The sequence below is a fragment of the Gigantopelta aegis genome, chromosome 10 (assembly GCF_016097555.1).
Source record: "Gigantopelta aegis isolate Gae_Host chromosome 10, Gae_host_genome, whole genome shotgun sequence".
Classification (NCBI taxonomy): Eukaryota; Metazoa; Mollusca; class Gastropoda; order Neomphalida; family Peltospiridae; genus Gigantopelta; species Gigantopelta aegis.
In genome coordinates this window covers 75545331-75560683 of record NC_054708.1, presented here as the reverse complement: position 1 = coordinate 75560683, position 15353 = coordinate 75545331, and the positions used below count along the sequence as shown (strand labels likewise).

Genomic DNA, 15353 nt, shown 5'->3' with positions numbered 1-15353 from the left:
CATCAGATTAATTTTTTTATTGTTATTGTCATTGTTCTAATGGTTATGTGTCCTTGCCAAAATTTGAAGCTCTGCTACATGACACTCATAATTGTGTAACTACATGGAGCTTTCCTGATACCAATATGTCCGGAGTTTTCCTGATACCAATATGTCCGGAGCTTTACCGATACCAATATGTCCGGAGCTTTACTGATACCAATATGTCCAGAGTTTTCCTGATAACAATATGTCCGGAGCTTTACTGATACCAATATGTCTGGAGATTTCCTGATACCAACATGTCCGGAGTTTTCCTGATAACAATATGTTTGGAGCTTTACTGATACCAATATGTCCGGAGTTTTCCTGATAACAATATGTCCAGAGCTTTTCTGATACCAATGTGTCTGGAGCTTTCCTGATACCAATATGTCCAGAGTTTTCCTGATACCAATATGTCCAGAGCTTTCCTGATACCAATATATCCGGAGCTTTCCTTATACCAATATGTCTGGAGCTTTCCTGATCATCAATATGTCCGGAGCTTTCCTGATCATCAATATGTTAGGAGCTTTCCTGATACCAATATGTCTGGAGCTTTCCTGATCATCAATATGTCCAGAGCTTTTCTGATACCAATGTGTTCAGAGCTTTCCTGATACCAATATGTCCGGAGCTTTCCTGATACCAATATGTCTGGAGCTTTTCTAATACTAATATATCTGGAGCTTTCCTGATTCCAATATGTCCAGAGCTTTTCTTGTACCAATATGTCCCGAGCTTTCCTGATAACCAAGGTGTCCATTATCTACCATCTTAACCTTGAGGTCTTCTTTCCCAAGAGTTTGCACTGAATCATTCCTAACTTGGTATAATCATTCTCTTGGATTAGGTAGTTTTCACAAACAGATCAAGATTTTAAAATCGCTATTAATTTATTTTGCTAAAATTGAAGTTCGGCATTGAACATTTCAGATTTAAGCTCTTGACAAGTCTTGTTTACAGAATCGTCTGAAGAAGTAAACTGCCAAAAGGCTAATTTAAAAATCAAATGTATATATATATATATATATATATATATATATATATATATATATATATATATATTCTCTTTAAAGAGCTTTGATTTTGGGACCAGGCGATTTGGCAATAATAAACCTTGAATAATTAAAAGTGTGTTTTCTGAAGTTTTGTTTGAGGTGATTCTGTGGATTTTATGATTCCTTTTATTTTAATTAAAACTGAAGATTATTATTAGTCCTCTACCGGTCCAACCAGAGATGACTATCGGTTTTCTTTCCATCCTTCCCTCTGTCTGTCTATCTGTCCGTCCATCCATCCATCTGTCCCACATATAGTTTTCCAGATGTTTCTTTCACAATATTTTGTATAGCTGTATCATATACTATTACAGATCATGTTTGACTTTCATGACGATTTACATATTTTTGACAAGTTATGGCATTTTCCCCCGAAAGCTATTGAGCTGAAATCTTGTGAATAACTTTATTGCTGGATGCTGGATCGAACCACCTCAGTGGATCATTCAAGCAATGCACCACAACTAAATAAAGGCCATTTTATTTGCTTTTCTGTCTGTGGGAAAGTGCATACATATAAAAGATCCCTTGCTGCATTATGATGACTATGTGTCAGAATAACCAAATGTTTGACATCCAGTAGCCGATCAAACAAAACAAACTTTATTTACATTAGTGTTTTAGGAAATTTGGTTCTTGCCGGGTTTAAAATAGTGGCCTGCAAAAAGCAATCCATTTTTTAGACCTACGAGCATGCAGGGCTCACCCTGTCCATTGTCAAATTAGCCAGGTGGTCTAGTATTAAAGATAACCATGTAGAGCGGAGTGGTTCAGTATTTAAAGATACCTGTAGAATGGAGTGGTTTGAACAGTATTTAAAGATAACACTGTAGAATGTAGTGGTTCAGTATTTAAAGATAACTAGAATGGAATGGTTTGAACAGTATTTAAAAATAACACTGTAGAATGGAGTGATTCAGTATTTAAAAATAAATGTGTAGAGTTGAGTGGTCCAGTAAGATAACACTGTAGAGTGGAGTGGTCCAGTAAGATAACTCTGTGGAGTAGAGTGGTCCAGTAACATGATTGTGTAGAGTGGAGTGGTCCAGTAAGATAACTGTGTAGAGTTTAATGGTCCAGTAACATAACTGTGTAGAGTGGAGTGGTCCAGTAACATGACTGTGTAGAGTGGAGTGGTCCAGTAACATGATTGTGTAGAGTGGAGTGGTCCAGTAAGATAACTGTGTAGAGTTTAATGGTCCAGTAACATAACTGTGTAGAGTGGAGTGGTCCAGTAACATGACTGTGTAGAGTGGAGTGGTCCAGTAACATGATTGTGTAGAGTGGAGTGGTCCAGTAAGATAACTGTGTAGAGTGGAGTGGTCCAGTAAGATAACTGTGTGGAGTGGAGTGGTCCAATAAGATAACTGTGGAGTGGAGTGGTTCAGAAAGATATCAGTGTGGAGTGGAGTGGTTCAGAAAGATATCTGTGTGGAGTGAAGTGGTCCAGTTAGATAACTGTGTAGAGTGGAGTGGTCCAGTAAGATAACTGTGTAGAGTGGAGTGTGAAGTGAAGTGGTCCAGTAAGATAACTGTGTGGAGTGGAGTGGTCCAGTAAGATATCTGTGTAGAGTGAAGTGGTCCAGTAAGATAACTGTGTGGAGTGGAGTGGTCCAGTAAGATAACTGTGTGGAGTGAAGTGGTCCAGTAAGATATCTGTGTGGAGTGAAGTGGTCCAGTAAGATATCTGTGTGGAGTGGAGTGGTCCAGTAAGATATCTGTGTGGAGTGGAGTGGTCCAGTAAGATAACTGTGTGGAGTGGAGTGGTCCAGTAAGATAACTGTGTGGAGTGGAGTGGTCCAGTAAGATAACTGTGTGGAGTGGAGTGGTCCAGTAAGATAACTGTGTAGAGTAACTGTGTAGAGTGGAGTGGTTCAGTAAGATAACTGTGTAGAGCGGAGTGGTCCAGTAAGATAACTGTATGGAGTGGGGTGATCCAGTTAGATAACTGTGTAGAGTGGAGTGGTACAGTTAGATAACTCTGTGAGTGGGATGGAGTATGGTTACAACTGTGTCATTGACCAGACCGGTGTCCGTTGTGTCATTCACTGGACCGGTTTGCTGCACCTGCTTAGATCTGTGCAATACACATGTACGTACCAACAGTTTACTGTCGATCGAGAGGGCAGTCAGTTTGTGTGCATTTTGAAATAGCGGAGCTGGGTGCTGTAAATTATAATAGGATGCCGAAAAATAAAGAGAGGCACAGAAAAACAAATGGGGCTGCCAGATGTGAAAAGGGGCGGCATAATGCGAAAGCAAGGAGGCAAAATGCAGTGAGAATGTATATTATACAACACAGGGTGTGCGCATGAGTAAATATAGTTCCATCACATGGTACAAACTAAATGCCCATTAACTCCAACAAGGACCCAAACGTCCGTGTTAAATACTGGCAGATAAAGTTCATACACGTTTATACATTTTGCAGTCAGTGAGGAGCTTTACCGATGGCAGTAATTTGTAGTGGGGGTGGGGGGGGGGGGGGGGGGCATCGGTGACGCCCCCAACCCACAGTAGGGGATCGCTTAGGGGAGTGGTCTAGTAAGATAACTGTGTGGATCGGAGTGGTCCAGTAAGATAACTGTGGAGTGGAGTGGTCCAGTTAGATAACTGTGTGGAGTGGAGTGGTCCAGTAAGATAACTGTGGAATGGAATGGTTCAGTTAGATAACTGTGGAGTGGAGTGGTCCAGTTAGATAACTGTGTGGAGTGGAGTGGTCCAGTAAGATAACTGTGTAGTGGAGTGGTCCAGTAAGATAACTGTGGAGTGGAGTGGAGTGGTCCAGAAAGATAACTGTGTTGAGTGGAGTGGTCCAGAAAAATAACTGTGTGGAGTGGAGTGGTCCAGTAAGATATCTGTGTGGAGTGGAGTGGTCCAATAAGATAACTGTGGAGTGGAGTGGTTCAGAAAGATATCTGTGTGGAGTGAAGTGGTCCAGTTAGATAACTGTGTAGAGTGGAGTGGTCCAGTAAGATAACTGTGTAGAGTGGAGTGTGGAGTGAAGTGGTCCAGTAAGATAACTGTGTGGAGTGGAGTGGTCCAGTAAGATATCTGTGTAGAGTGAAGTGGTCCAGTAAGATAACTGTGTGGAGTGGAGTGGTCCAGTAAGATAACTGTGTGGAGTGAAGTGGTCCAGTAAGATATCTGTGTGGAGTGAAGTGGTCCAGTAAGATATCTGTGTGGAGTGGAGTGGTCCAGTAAGATATCTGTGTGGAGTGGAGTGGTCCAGTAAGATATCTGTGTGGAGTGGAGTGGTCCAGTAAGATAACTGTGTGGAGTGGAGTGGTCCAGTAAGATATCTGTGTGGAGTGGAGTGGTCCAGTAAGATAACTGTGTGGAGTGGAGTGGTTCAGTAAGATAACTGTGTGGAGTGGAGTGGTCCAGTAAGATAACTGTGTAGAGTGGAGTGATCCAGTTAGATAACTGTGTAGAGTGGAGTGGTACAGTTAGATAACTCTGTGAGTGGGATGGAGTATGGTTACAACTGTGTCATTGACCAGACCGGTGTCCGTTGTGTCATTCACTGGACCGGTTTGCTGCACCTGCTTAGATCTGTGCAATACACATGTACGTACCAACAGTTTACTGTCGATCGAGAGGGCAGTCAGTTTGTGTGCATTTTGAAATAGCGGAGCTGGGTGCTGTAAATTATAATAGGATGCCGAAAAATAAAGAGAGGCGCAGAAAAACAAATGGGGCTGCCAGATGTGAAAAGGGGCGGCATAATGCGAAAGCAAGGAGGCAAAATGCAGTGAGAATGTATATTATACAACACAGGGTGTGCGCATGAGTAAATATAGTTCCATCGCATGGTACAAACTAAATGCCCATTAACTCCAACAAGGACCCAAACGTCCGTGTTAAATACTGGCAGATAAAGTTCATACACGTTTATACATTTTGCAGTCAGTGAGGAGCTTTACCGATGGCAGTAATTTGTAGTGGGAGTGGGGGGGGGGGGGGGGCATCGGTGACGCCCCCAACCCACAGTAGGGGATCACTTAGGGGAGTGGTCTAGTAAGATAACTGTGTGGATCGGAGTGGTCCAGTAAGATAACTGTGGAGTGGAGTGGTCCAGTTAGATAACTGTGTGGAGTGGAGTGGTCCAGTAAGATAACTGTGGAATGGAATGGTTCAGTTAGATAACTGTGGAGTGGAGTGGTCCAGTTAGATAACTGTGTGGAGTGGAGTGGTCCAGTAAGATAACTGTGTAGTGGAGTGGTCCAGTAAGATAACTGTGGAGTGGAGTGGAGTGGTCCAGAAAGATAACTGTGTTGAGTGGAGTGGTCCAGAAAAATAACTGTGTGGAGTGGAGTGGTCCAGTAAGATATCTGTGTGGAGTGGAGTGGTCCAGTTAGATAACTGTGTAGAGTGGGTGGTCCAGTTAGATAACTGTGTAGAGTGGGTGGTCCAGTTAGATAACTGTGTAGAGTGGAATGGTCCAGTAAGATAACTGTGTAGAGTGGAATGGTCCAGTAAGATAACTGTGGAGTGGAGTGGTCCAGTAAGATAACTGTGGAGTGGAGTGGTCCAGAAAGATAACACTGTTGAGTGGAGTGGTCCAGAAAAATAACTGTGTGGAGTGGAGTGGTCCAGTAAGATATCTGTGTGGAGTGGAGTGGTCCAGTTAGATATCTGTGTGGAGTGGAGTGGTCCAGTTAGATAACTGTGTAGAGTGGGTGGTCCAGTTAGATAACTGTGTAGAGTGGGTGGTCCAGTTAGATAACTGTGTAGAGTGGAATGGTCCAGTAAGATAACTGTGTAGAGTGGAATGGTCCAGTAAGATAACTGTGTAGAGTGGAATGGTCCAATTATATAATTGTATAGAGTGGAGTGGTCCAGTAAGATAACTGTAGAGCGGAGTGGTCCAGTAAGATAACTGTGTAGAGCGGAGTGGTCCAGTAAGATAACTGTGTAGAGCGGAGTGGTCCAGTAAGATAACTGTGTGGAGTGGAGTGGTCCAGTAAGATAACTGTGGAGTGGAGTGGAGTGGTCTAGTAAGATAACAGTGTAGAGTGGAGTGGTCTAGTAAGATAACTGTGTGGAGTGGAGTGGTCCAGTAAGATAACTGTGGAGTGGAGTGGTCCAGTAAGATAACTGTGGAGTGGAGTGGAGTGGTCCAGTAAGATAACTGTGGAGTGGAGTGGTCCAGTAAGATAACTGTGGAGTGGAGTGGTCTAGTAAGATAACTGTGTGGAGCGGAGTGGTCCAGTAAGATAACTGTGTGGAGCGGAGTGGTCCAGTAAGATAACTGTGTGGAGTGGAGTGGTCCAGTAAGATAACTGTGGAGTGGAGTGGTCCAGTAAGATAACTGTGTGGAGCGGAATGGTCCAGTAAGATAACTCTGTAGAGCGGAGTGGTCCAGTAAGATAACTGTGTAGAGCGGAGTGGTCCAGTAAGATAACTGTGTAGAGCGGAGTGGTCCAGTAAGATAACTGTGTAGAGCGGAGTGGTCCAGTAAGATAACTGTGTAGAGCGGAGTGGTCCAGTTAAGTCATTCTTTGAGTGGGATGGAGTATGGTTACAACTGTGTCATTGACCAGACCGATGTCCGTTGTGTCATTCACTGGACCGGTTTGCTGCACCTGCTTAGATCTGTGTAATACACATGTACGTTCCAACACTTTACTGTCGATCGAGAGGCAGTCAGTTTGTAGAGTACTCACCTGAGCAGTGTTTCTGTCAGAAAGAAACTTTTGAGTATGGTGCTATGGAATTGAATGCAACCCCCAGAAAGAAATAGGTTATGTTTAGGCTTAGGGTTAGGAAAATCATACAGTAATGATAAGAGTAATTAATTTTGTCAAAAGGTCAAGTTAAAAAGAAAAAATCTTCAAAACAATTTGGGTATGGCACCATACCCATTGTACTCTGGCAGAAATCCTACCTGAGGTGCTTGGCTCACAGGATCAAATCTTCTCCATGAACATACATGTGTTCTTTAATTCAAATGTTTTGACGTCCCAACCTTTTGTCCCACAACTGCTATGTTAAAGTCTGTGGTACATGCTGTCATGTCATTCTCTGCTGCTAGTGGAAAAATGTAGTGAGTTTCTTATGACCAAATGCTTGACATATAGTAGTCAATGATTAATAAATCAGTGTGATCTAGTAGTGTTGTTGAACAGTATTAACTTTAACTTTTGTTTTGGAAAAATGTGGTCATAACCAATTCTCCTTGAAATATTTTGTTTAGCATCGCATCACTATTAAGTTAGGAAGTTCTGGGGTTCATTGCACAGTTTTAATACATTAAATAGTACCTTAAGGACTTGAAGACACCATCTCACAGTGGTTGGCCTACTGTAGGCACAGTTACTCACTTTAATTATGCTAAGCAACAAAAGAAATGTGATGTGCAAAGTGTGAAAACATATTTTATTGTACAGAGAGGATAGCACATACCACGGCCTTTGATATATCAGTCGTACAGAGAACGTGGGATGTAGCCCAGTGGTAAAGCGCTAGCTTGATGCATAGTCTGTTTGGGATCGATTCTAGTCAGTGGGCCCATTGTTCTATTTCTCATTTTACCCAGTGTACCATGACTGGTATATCAAAGGCCGTGGTTTGTGCTATCCTGTCTATGGGATGGTGTATATAAAAGATCCCATACTACTAATGGAAAAATGTAGCAGGTTTCCTCTCTAACACTGCTCTAGTAGTTTTGTTAAATGAAACAAACTTGTTCATCATTTGTTATAACTGGTTTGCACCAATTAATCAGCTTTCGATTAAACAGTCAGTTACAACATTATGAACTTAATAAAGAAAAAAAGTTTTATTTAACAATTATGAAATCAAGGAAGCTTTGAATTATTGCTCTGATATGTGCTGTCCTGTCCATAGGAAAATGCATATAAAAGATCCCTTACTGCTAATGGCAAAATAGGTCCCAGTAACGAGCTACTCTCCGCACATGAAGTTCAAAACATATAGAGCTCCCCTTTTTCATTTGATGGACCGTTAAAAATTGCGCCCAATTTCCTTCATTCAAATTGCGCATCTCTTTTTCCTATGGTACATTCCAAATTCCATAGCTGCTTGTCCTACATTGTCCAGTGTATTATAGTCAATTTAGGGAGTTTTGAAATTTGATGCTTTCGCATTATACTTGTTTGTACTGTCAATATAACTAAGACGAATATGGCACAGACAATATTTAGTTTTCTTCTGTTTTAGATCTAAATAAAAATAACTCGACACATAGCTGACAAACATATGGCTTATAGTGACGTAAAACTATGTTTAAATAAGAATGCTGCCACTTGTACAGGTACTCAAGTCCTGTGAACGGACTTGAGTCTTGATAGACTCAGCCCATGCTCGAGTACTTGTGAAGACCCTATTTACTATATAAATAATTTTGCTAAATAAAAGGTTTTTCTAACCCTATTGCTTTGGGTTTGGTCTAGCTGCACAGTTGTTATTACTAATACTACTCTGTAGAAAAAGGTCTATAAAATAGGTAAAGAGGTTGTATGACCGATAGTTGGTCATCCACCTACTTTACGTAACAGCATATGGGCAATTTTTACAAAAAGAGGAAAATAACGGTAAAGAATTAAAAAATATATAAAAAGTTTTTTCTTGCATTTAGTAGTGGTGCATCATTTCAAAACTAGAGATGTATAATTTTTTTAAATGTACATAAAATATTTTTGTGCTTCTGTTTTTACTCTTAATCGTAAGGCATAATAGTAAACAATTGTCTTTACTGTTAATTTATTAATAGCAAACACAATTAATAATGGGAAATACTTTTATAAATGTATATACATGTAGATATCTATCATTATTATTATTAGACTGGTTGATGGTGAAAAAGTGTCAAATCTGTCTTTTCCATTATTTAACATGGATAATGGTAAAGGCACATGGCATGGTGTCTGTGTCATTCAGTAAAGCAATCATACAAATGGCTTTTAAAAACAGATTTACTTAATTAACAAATATAAACGATGGGTTTCTCATGCTTCCAGGATACTTTATTAAACTAATGGTAAAGACAGACAATAAGTGTGACATTGAAATTTGTTTTAAGAATTAAAAATAACTTGCCTATATTGATACCCAACTAGTATTCATGTACTTAAAGGGGAGGACTAGTCAAATATGAGCATTATGTGTTGGAAAGACACACACCCAGACCACCAACACATACTGACATTTAAAAAAATGAAAAACTCGTAAATTTAGAGTTAATAAAAAAAAAGGTAATTATTCCTGCTAATTGGGGGCAGCCATTTTGTTTTGTTTTTGTTGTGTCCATATTTTATCATCAGCTCCTACCAGCTCCTGTATGCACAGTGTAAACTTTGTGCATAAGAAAAAAGTATTGACCATCCAGTAGTGTAAACAAAGTGTATTAGCCATGTAGTTAATGAGAAAAACTTAAAACAACATATAACCGCGACCGAGTTAACCAATGTCTATAACTATGTTTGGGGTTTTTTCTTCTGAATATTAAACCTTTTATCATACATGCAAGTATATCTCATCCCATCCCACCTGTCCACGATGCCATGGGACTGTAGTGTTTTGTCCAACAGTGCATAGAGCAGCCTCCTCGATGTAGTTCATTTCAACTGACCTGAACAAAGGCGTTGTCCTACTTTTTTCTCTGTTGATCTGTAGAATGTCGGGGATTGATCCAGGTGTTCTATGGGTCTGATCACAGTCCCCTTCCAAAAACAAAGTGGCACTGAAAATTCCCAATATCTGTACAAAAAATGTCCAGTATATGTATTTAATTATGTTTGTTCTAATAAATTAATTTACCAGTGACCTAAAAAAAAACATATCCCAAGTATGGTTTACTCGCACTAATTTTCCCAACCCCATCGGACATGGGACCCTGGTGAAAAACCCTGGATAAATCTGTGAATGTTTCCTAAAACAAGCGAAGCTGGAATTTCCGTCATCAAAAGTAACATTCACCATCTTTAAACATGTGGTCTTTCTCCTCAAGCCTGCTTCACTCCCTGTTTCCGTTGCGCCTATATAAATGTTTCCGTTGCGCCTATATAAATAAATCTCCTGTGAGAAAGGTTCATTCTGAAGACGGCGCTCTGGAAGCAAGGTGTTTCTTAGATTGTTGGTCGTTGACTTAAGCATCAAGTCATCTGCTACTAGTCGGTCTTTAACTAAGTTGTCCACTACTTCTACTACTACTACTACTACTGCTACTGCTACTGCTACTGCTGCTGCTGCTGCTGCTGCTGCTGCTGCTGCTGCTGCTTCTACGTCTGCTTGGGTCAGAAGTATCAGTCATCTAACGTCTGCTTCAAGCAGTACAATTGTCTTGTGTCTGCTACTACCTGTAGTTGTGTGTTTTCAAGATGCCGATCTCACAGCGGTTTTATCTGGATTTCCTAGATGAGGATCTCTACGCCAGTTAGTATTTACTATATAGATGACTTGAATGTTGTCGTTAGGGACTCTTTGTGATTCTTTATTATTGTTGCTCATTTTGGGAATTGTCAGTCATTAGATATGTTATGTATTTAAGATAAGGGAATGGTCGGTCATTAGATGTGTTAATGTGTTCCATGTTTAAGATGAGGGAATGGTTGGTCATTAGATATGTTACGTGTTTAAGTTGTCGGTCATAAGATGTGTTACGTGTTTTAATTTGAATGCTTAATCATGATACGGCCAACTTTAGTTTTGTAGTTAGCAGGTTTGATTTTTGTGTTTTGTTTTCTTATGTACAAGTTAAATGACTGTCGGTTTTAAAGGTGCTGTTTCATAGTTACAAATGCTGTATTTCACTATCTTTACATTTATTTCTTATAAATAATTACAAATTGATTTTATCACACATAATTATCGAAATGGTAATGTGCTTGCTCGCCATCTAAACATAAGTCACATTTAGTATAACTGGAGTCTTGTCTTATCACAGATCAGCAAATCCACAAAATCTGGCACGTTGACTGTCGGCAGCTAGACAGGACCATCAGTGACAGATGAGTTGCACAAAGACAACAAACTTGTCGGCAACATAGGCTTCTGTATAATGTTACGGGAGTGTTCAACTCAACTGTCGGTCATCCACTAAAGATTATCTGATAAAAAAAAAGATATTATTTCATGTTTTATTTTACTAAGTGTATTGAATACATGTGTGCGTCTACTTTTGTTTTTTGTTTTTCTTTTTTCCCATTAAGTCCTGTATTTGTTGGCGAGACTAATGTTGCTTGTTTCTGTTTTTCAGCGTCTACTTCTGGCGGAGATGGACAGTATCCTCCAGACATCAAGATTGGATTTGACGAGCTTTGTCCAGTTTGTGGCGACAAAGTCTCGGGCTATCATTATGGCCTTCTTACCTGTGAAAGTTGTAAAGGTGAGGCAGGGTGTTTTGTTGTTTTTTTGGTTTGTTTTAATGTGTGCTGAGCATTGTTATAACAAATACTCCTATTCTTTGCGGTTTTTTTTTGTTTTTTTTTAAAGTGTTTAGTTTTTCTCCCTCCAGAAGTATGCTCAGTGTTCTCGCTGGGTGAAAATTAGAAAAAACCCTGAAAAAAATGAAAAGCAAAAAAAAGTTGGGGGAGGGGGGAGCTTGATTACCATGATTACCATATTGTTGTGTGTTGGTAGACTTTGTGGAAAGACATACTCCTTATCTGTCGTAAATGTTTCATCAATTGCTTTTTCGTACACAACGCGGCTTGTTTCCTTTAATGTCCAGTGTGATTGTTGTGGGGTTTTTATGTGTGGAAAAAAGTGTGCATTTGGAAATAGCGGAGATAGGTGCTGTAAAATATAGTAGTGTTCTGGAAAATAAAGAGGAGTGCCGAAAAATAAAGGAGGGCGGAGAACGTGAAAGGAGTGCGTGAAAATGTTTTAAAATATATCTAACGAGCGAAAGTTGTAAGATAAATGGTATCTAACGGAGAATGTATTATTCAATTTTTTACACATCCTCAAAAATCAGGTTTTAAGCGAATTCTATTTATCCTATAAGATTTTAATTCAATATTTAGTAAATCACAATACTAAAGTCACCGCCATCGATAATATGACGTCATCACAATTAGCACAAATTTGTTTGATGTCGTGCATTTTAATTAATCTTTGAAAACATTACGCTCAGATATACAGGTCTTGTTGGCTTGCAAACAAATGACCCATCCACAGCAACACATTATCTAGAGACCTTGCAAATTTGCATACCATTATTAACTAGGTTAATACACTAAATTATCACATGGGTTTATGACATAGATATCATTGGTAAGTTATAGTATAACTAAAAATATCAAATTGGGTTATGACATGGATATTATGAGTAAGTTGTAGGATAAAATGTATCACTAAGGCCTTTACACAATGGATTGTAGCAATTCCAGTATAGTGAGTATAGTTCTAATGGTGGTGTGCTGCACGCAGTCATGTTACGTAAGGGTTAACACAAAATACATCTGAGAAATGTATAGAATGAAGTAGCAAACAGATGTAACTTCCTCAAATGACAATATATATCTAATCGGTTAGTAATCATGTGGTGTTTTATGACAAAATGTAAACCCATTCCTAACACTTTCCTTTGTTGTAAGTATTTTGTCTGGACGAAATATATTTTGTAACAAAAAGCTGATACATTTTCATGTATTCATTCAATCTTGCTAGACTGATATGTAAAATGTGAGTGTTTGGTGTTGCAGGGTTCTTCAAGAGGACCGTTCAGAACAAGAAAGTGTACTCGTGTGTAGACAATCGGAGCTGTCATATTGACAAGAGTCAGCGGAAGCGGTGTCCGTACTGCAGGTTCCAGAAGTGTATCAGTGTCGGCATGAAGCTGGAAGGTACGCGTCATCTTTTATAGTCACGCTATTCATTCACTGACTTCCTACATTTTATTTTCATTATTTACTTATTTATTTATTATTATTATTTTCTTTACTTTCTTTTTTCTTTTTTGTTAATATAAAAAAACTAAAAACTTTTTTATTATTATTATTTATATATATATATATTTATATATATATATATATAAATATATATATATATATAAATATATATATATAAATATATATATATATATATATATATATATATATATATATATATATATATATATATATATATATATATATATATATAAATATAATTTATTTATTTATTTATTTATTTACTTATTTAAAAATTAAAAACTCATATTATGGTTAAATCTGTATTCTGTATTTTTCATTTATGATTAAACCACACTGTCCTTTTTTTTTTAAAGTTTAAAGCTGACTATTTTATTAAAATAAAAGTCCAGTTTCTCTTCTTTTTTTGTTTAATGTTAAAGCAAAATTGTGGTTTGTATTATGGTATGGGTTTTTTTTATTTGTGGAGCATATCTTTATCAATTCATATAGGATCATCAAACCTTACTTTTTAGATAGATACATCTAACAACACCTCCCAGATTGTTTTCCCCATTTAGACACTGAGAGTAATTGCTGTCCTACATAATTTCACAAGAGCAATTTATTGCTCACCATCGATTTTCAAACCATAAGCATTGCTATAACTAGTTTTTTTTAATTTAACATTAAAGCAAAACTGTCCTGGCACACTGTCAGTTTTTCATTTACAATTGACATACATTACCCTTTATATTTATAGATAAAGCAAACTGTCTGTGTGGGGTTGGGTTTTTTGGGAGGGGTGGGGTGGGTTGTTTGAGGGTTTTTCATTTTGGTTTGATTTATATGGATCCATGCGTATATTCAGTTGTGGTTTAAGCACACTGACCTGGACACAGATTCGGATGTCTGAGTAATCGTCCCAGGAATGATGTTAGTAAACTAGAAGTCTGCAGAGTGGCCTTATCCCAAGTTTATATCCACTGGACAAAACCATATGAATTTGGAAGGTAAATAGGGCCAAAAAAGTCTACAATAAATTGTGCAATTTTATGATGCATGTGTTGTTATCCTCAAGACCTTGATTGTACTTGGAGTCAATTGGGCTATTTCTCATTCCAACCAGTACACCACGACTGGTGTATCAAAGGCCATGGTATGTGCTGTCCTGTATGGGATGATGCATATAAAAGATACCTTGCTACTAGGGGTGTAACGATATACTCGAATATTCGGTGCACCGAACAGCGATCTGTATCGTAGTTGCATTCGTATTCGTCACTAGCTGAACCGAATACACGAATACTTATATATAATGTTTACTGTATAATTTATGTTTCTAATTCATACTAACCAAAACGCAATAACGATTCGATCGTTTTTATTGTCCTTTTTTATATTAGGTCAACCGCATAGTCAGACTCATGCGTTGGACTGGTACTCTACATGCAGCTTGACTGCGCTTCTGTCAAAACACTGTATGACGTCGCATAGTCTCGTTCAACCAGCCTAATACGAGACATGGGCGAGTGTAGTTCGTTAATTTATGCATTCTACGCAGTGCAACGTCGATAATGTTGAACCAATATTCTAACGTTTAAATGGCAGCTCAAAGCAAAATATATTTGTATAATTCTTAACGAGAACAGTGGCATATTAGCAATTCAAATATGGATATAAATTGATTAATACTAGATACCAAAAACCAAAATGGCCTTAAAAATATATATTTGATATTCAATGATGTGGTTACAGCACAGAGAGCTGCACTTTCCTCTGAACATGTGGACATTTTAGTGTTCCTTAAAAAGAATGTGGTCCTGGATTAGACAATAAACACAAACTTGATAGGTCCTGTGTAATCACTAATCAGGTTTTACTTTAAAAATAAATACTTTTTTTTCCTTTCAGCAAAGCCTTTGTACTTGTGTAATGTGTATTCATGGATGTGAATACATATTCGTATTCGTCACCTCATATTTGTGATATGTATCGTATTCGCCACCATGTGTATTCGTCACACCCCTACTTGCTACTAATGAAAAAATGTAGCAGGTTTCCTCTCTAACACTATATATATGATAGGATATAGGATCTGGTATCCTCAATGGGTTTGTGTTTCTCTCATCCCATCTACAACTAAAGGCCTTGGTATGTACTGTTCTGTCTATGATAATGTGCATATAAAAGGTCACTAGACATTTTTTCAGTAGCCTTTGTGACAACAGGAAATAAACAATACTGTCCTCTTCTTCAAAATCTCTACTTGTACTCCAAATAAAAATGTCAAATTTGGGAAATGTGCTGTATGCCTTAAACCAACAACCCATGCTTTAATAATGATGAGGGTAAGTATATATGTGTTGTCAATGAGACACAACACACACATAGACACAGACACACATGCAAA

General features: G+C 38.3%; 1 protein-coding gene across 3 annotated transcripts in view; it reads left to right on the top strand.

Moving 5' to 3' along the window:
* Nucleotides 1-15353, top strand: part of LOC121382767 (nuclear receptor subfamily 5 group A member 2-like) — a 220271-nt gene that overhangs the window by 195711 nt on the left and 9207 nt on the right. For all 3 annotated transcript variants that reach the window (XM_041512349.1, XM_041512350.1, XM_041512351.1), the window contains 2 exons: nt 11305-11433; nt 12755-12895. In XM_041512349.1, the coding sequence (XP_041368283.1) occupies nt 11305-11433; nt 12755-12895 (270 nt within the window). The remainder of the gene's footprint in view (nt 1-11304; nt 11434-12754; nt 12896-15353) is intronic.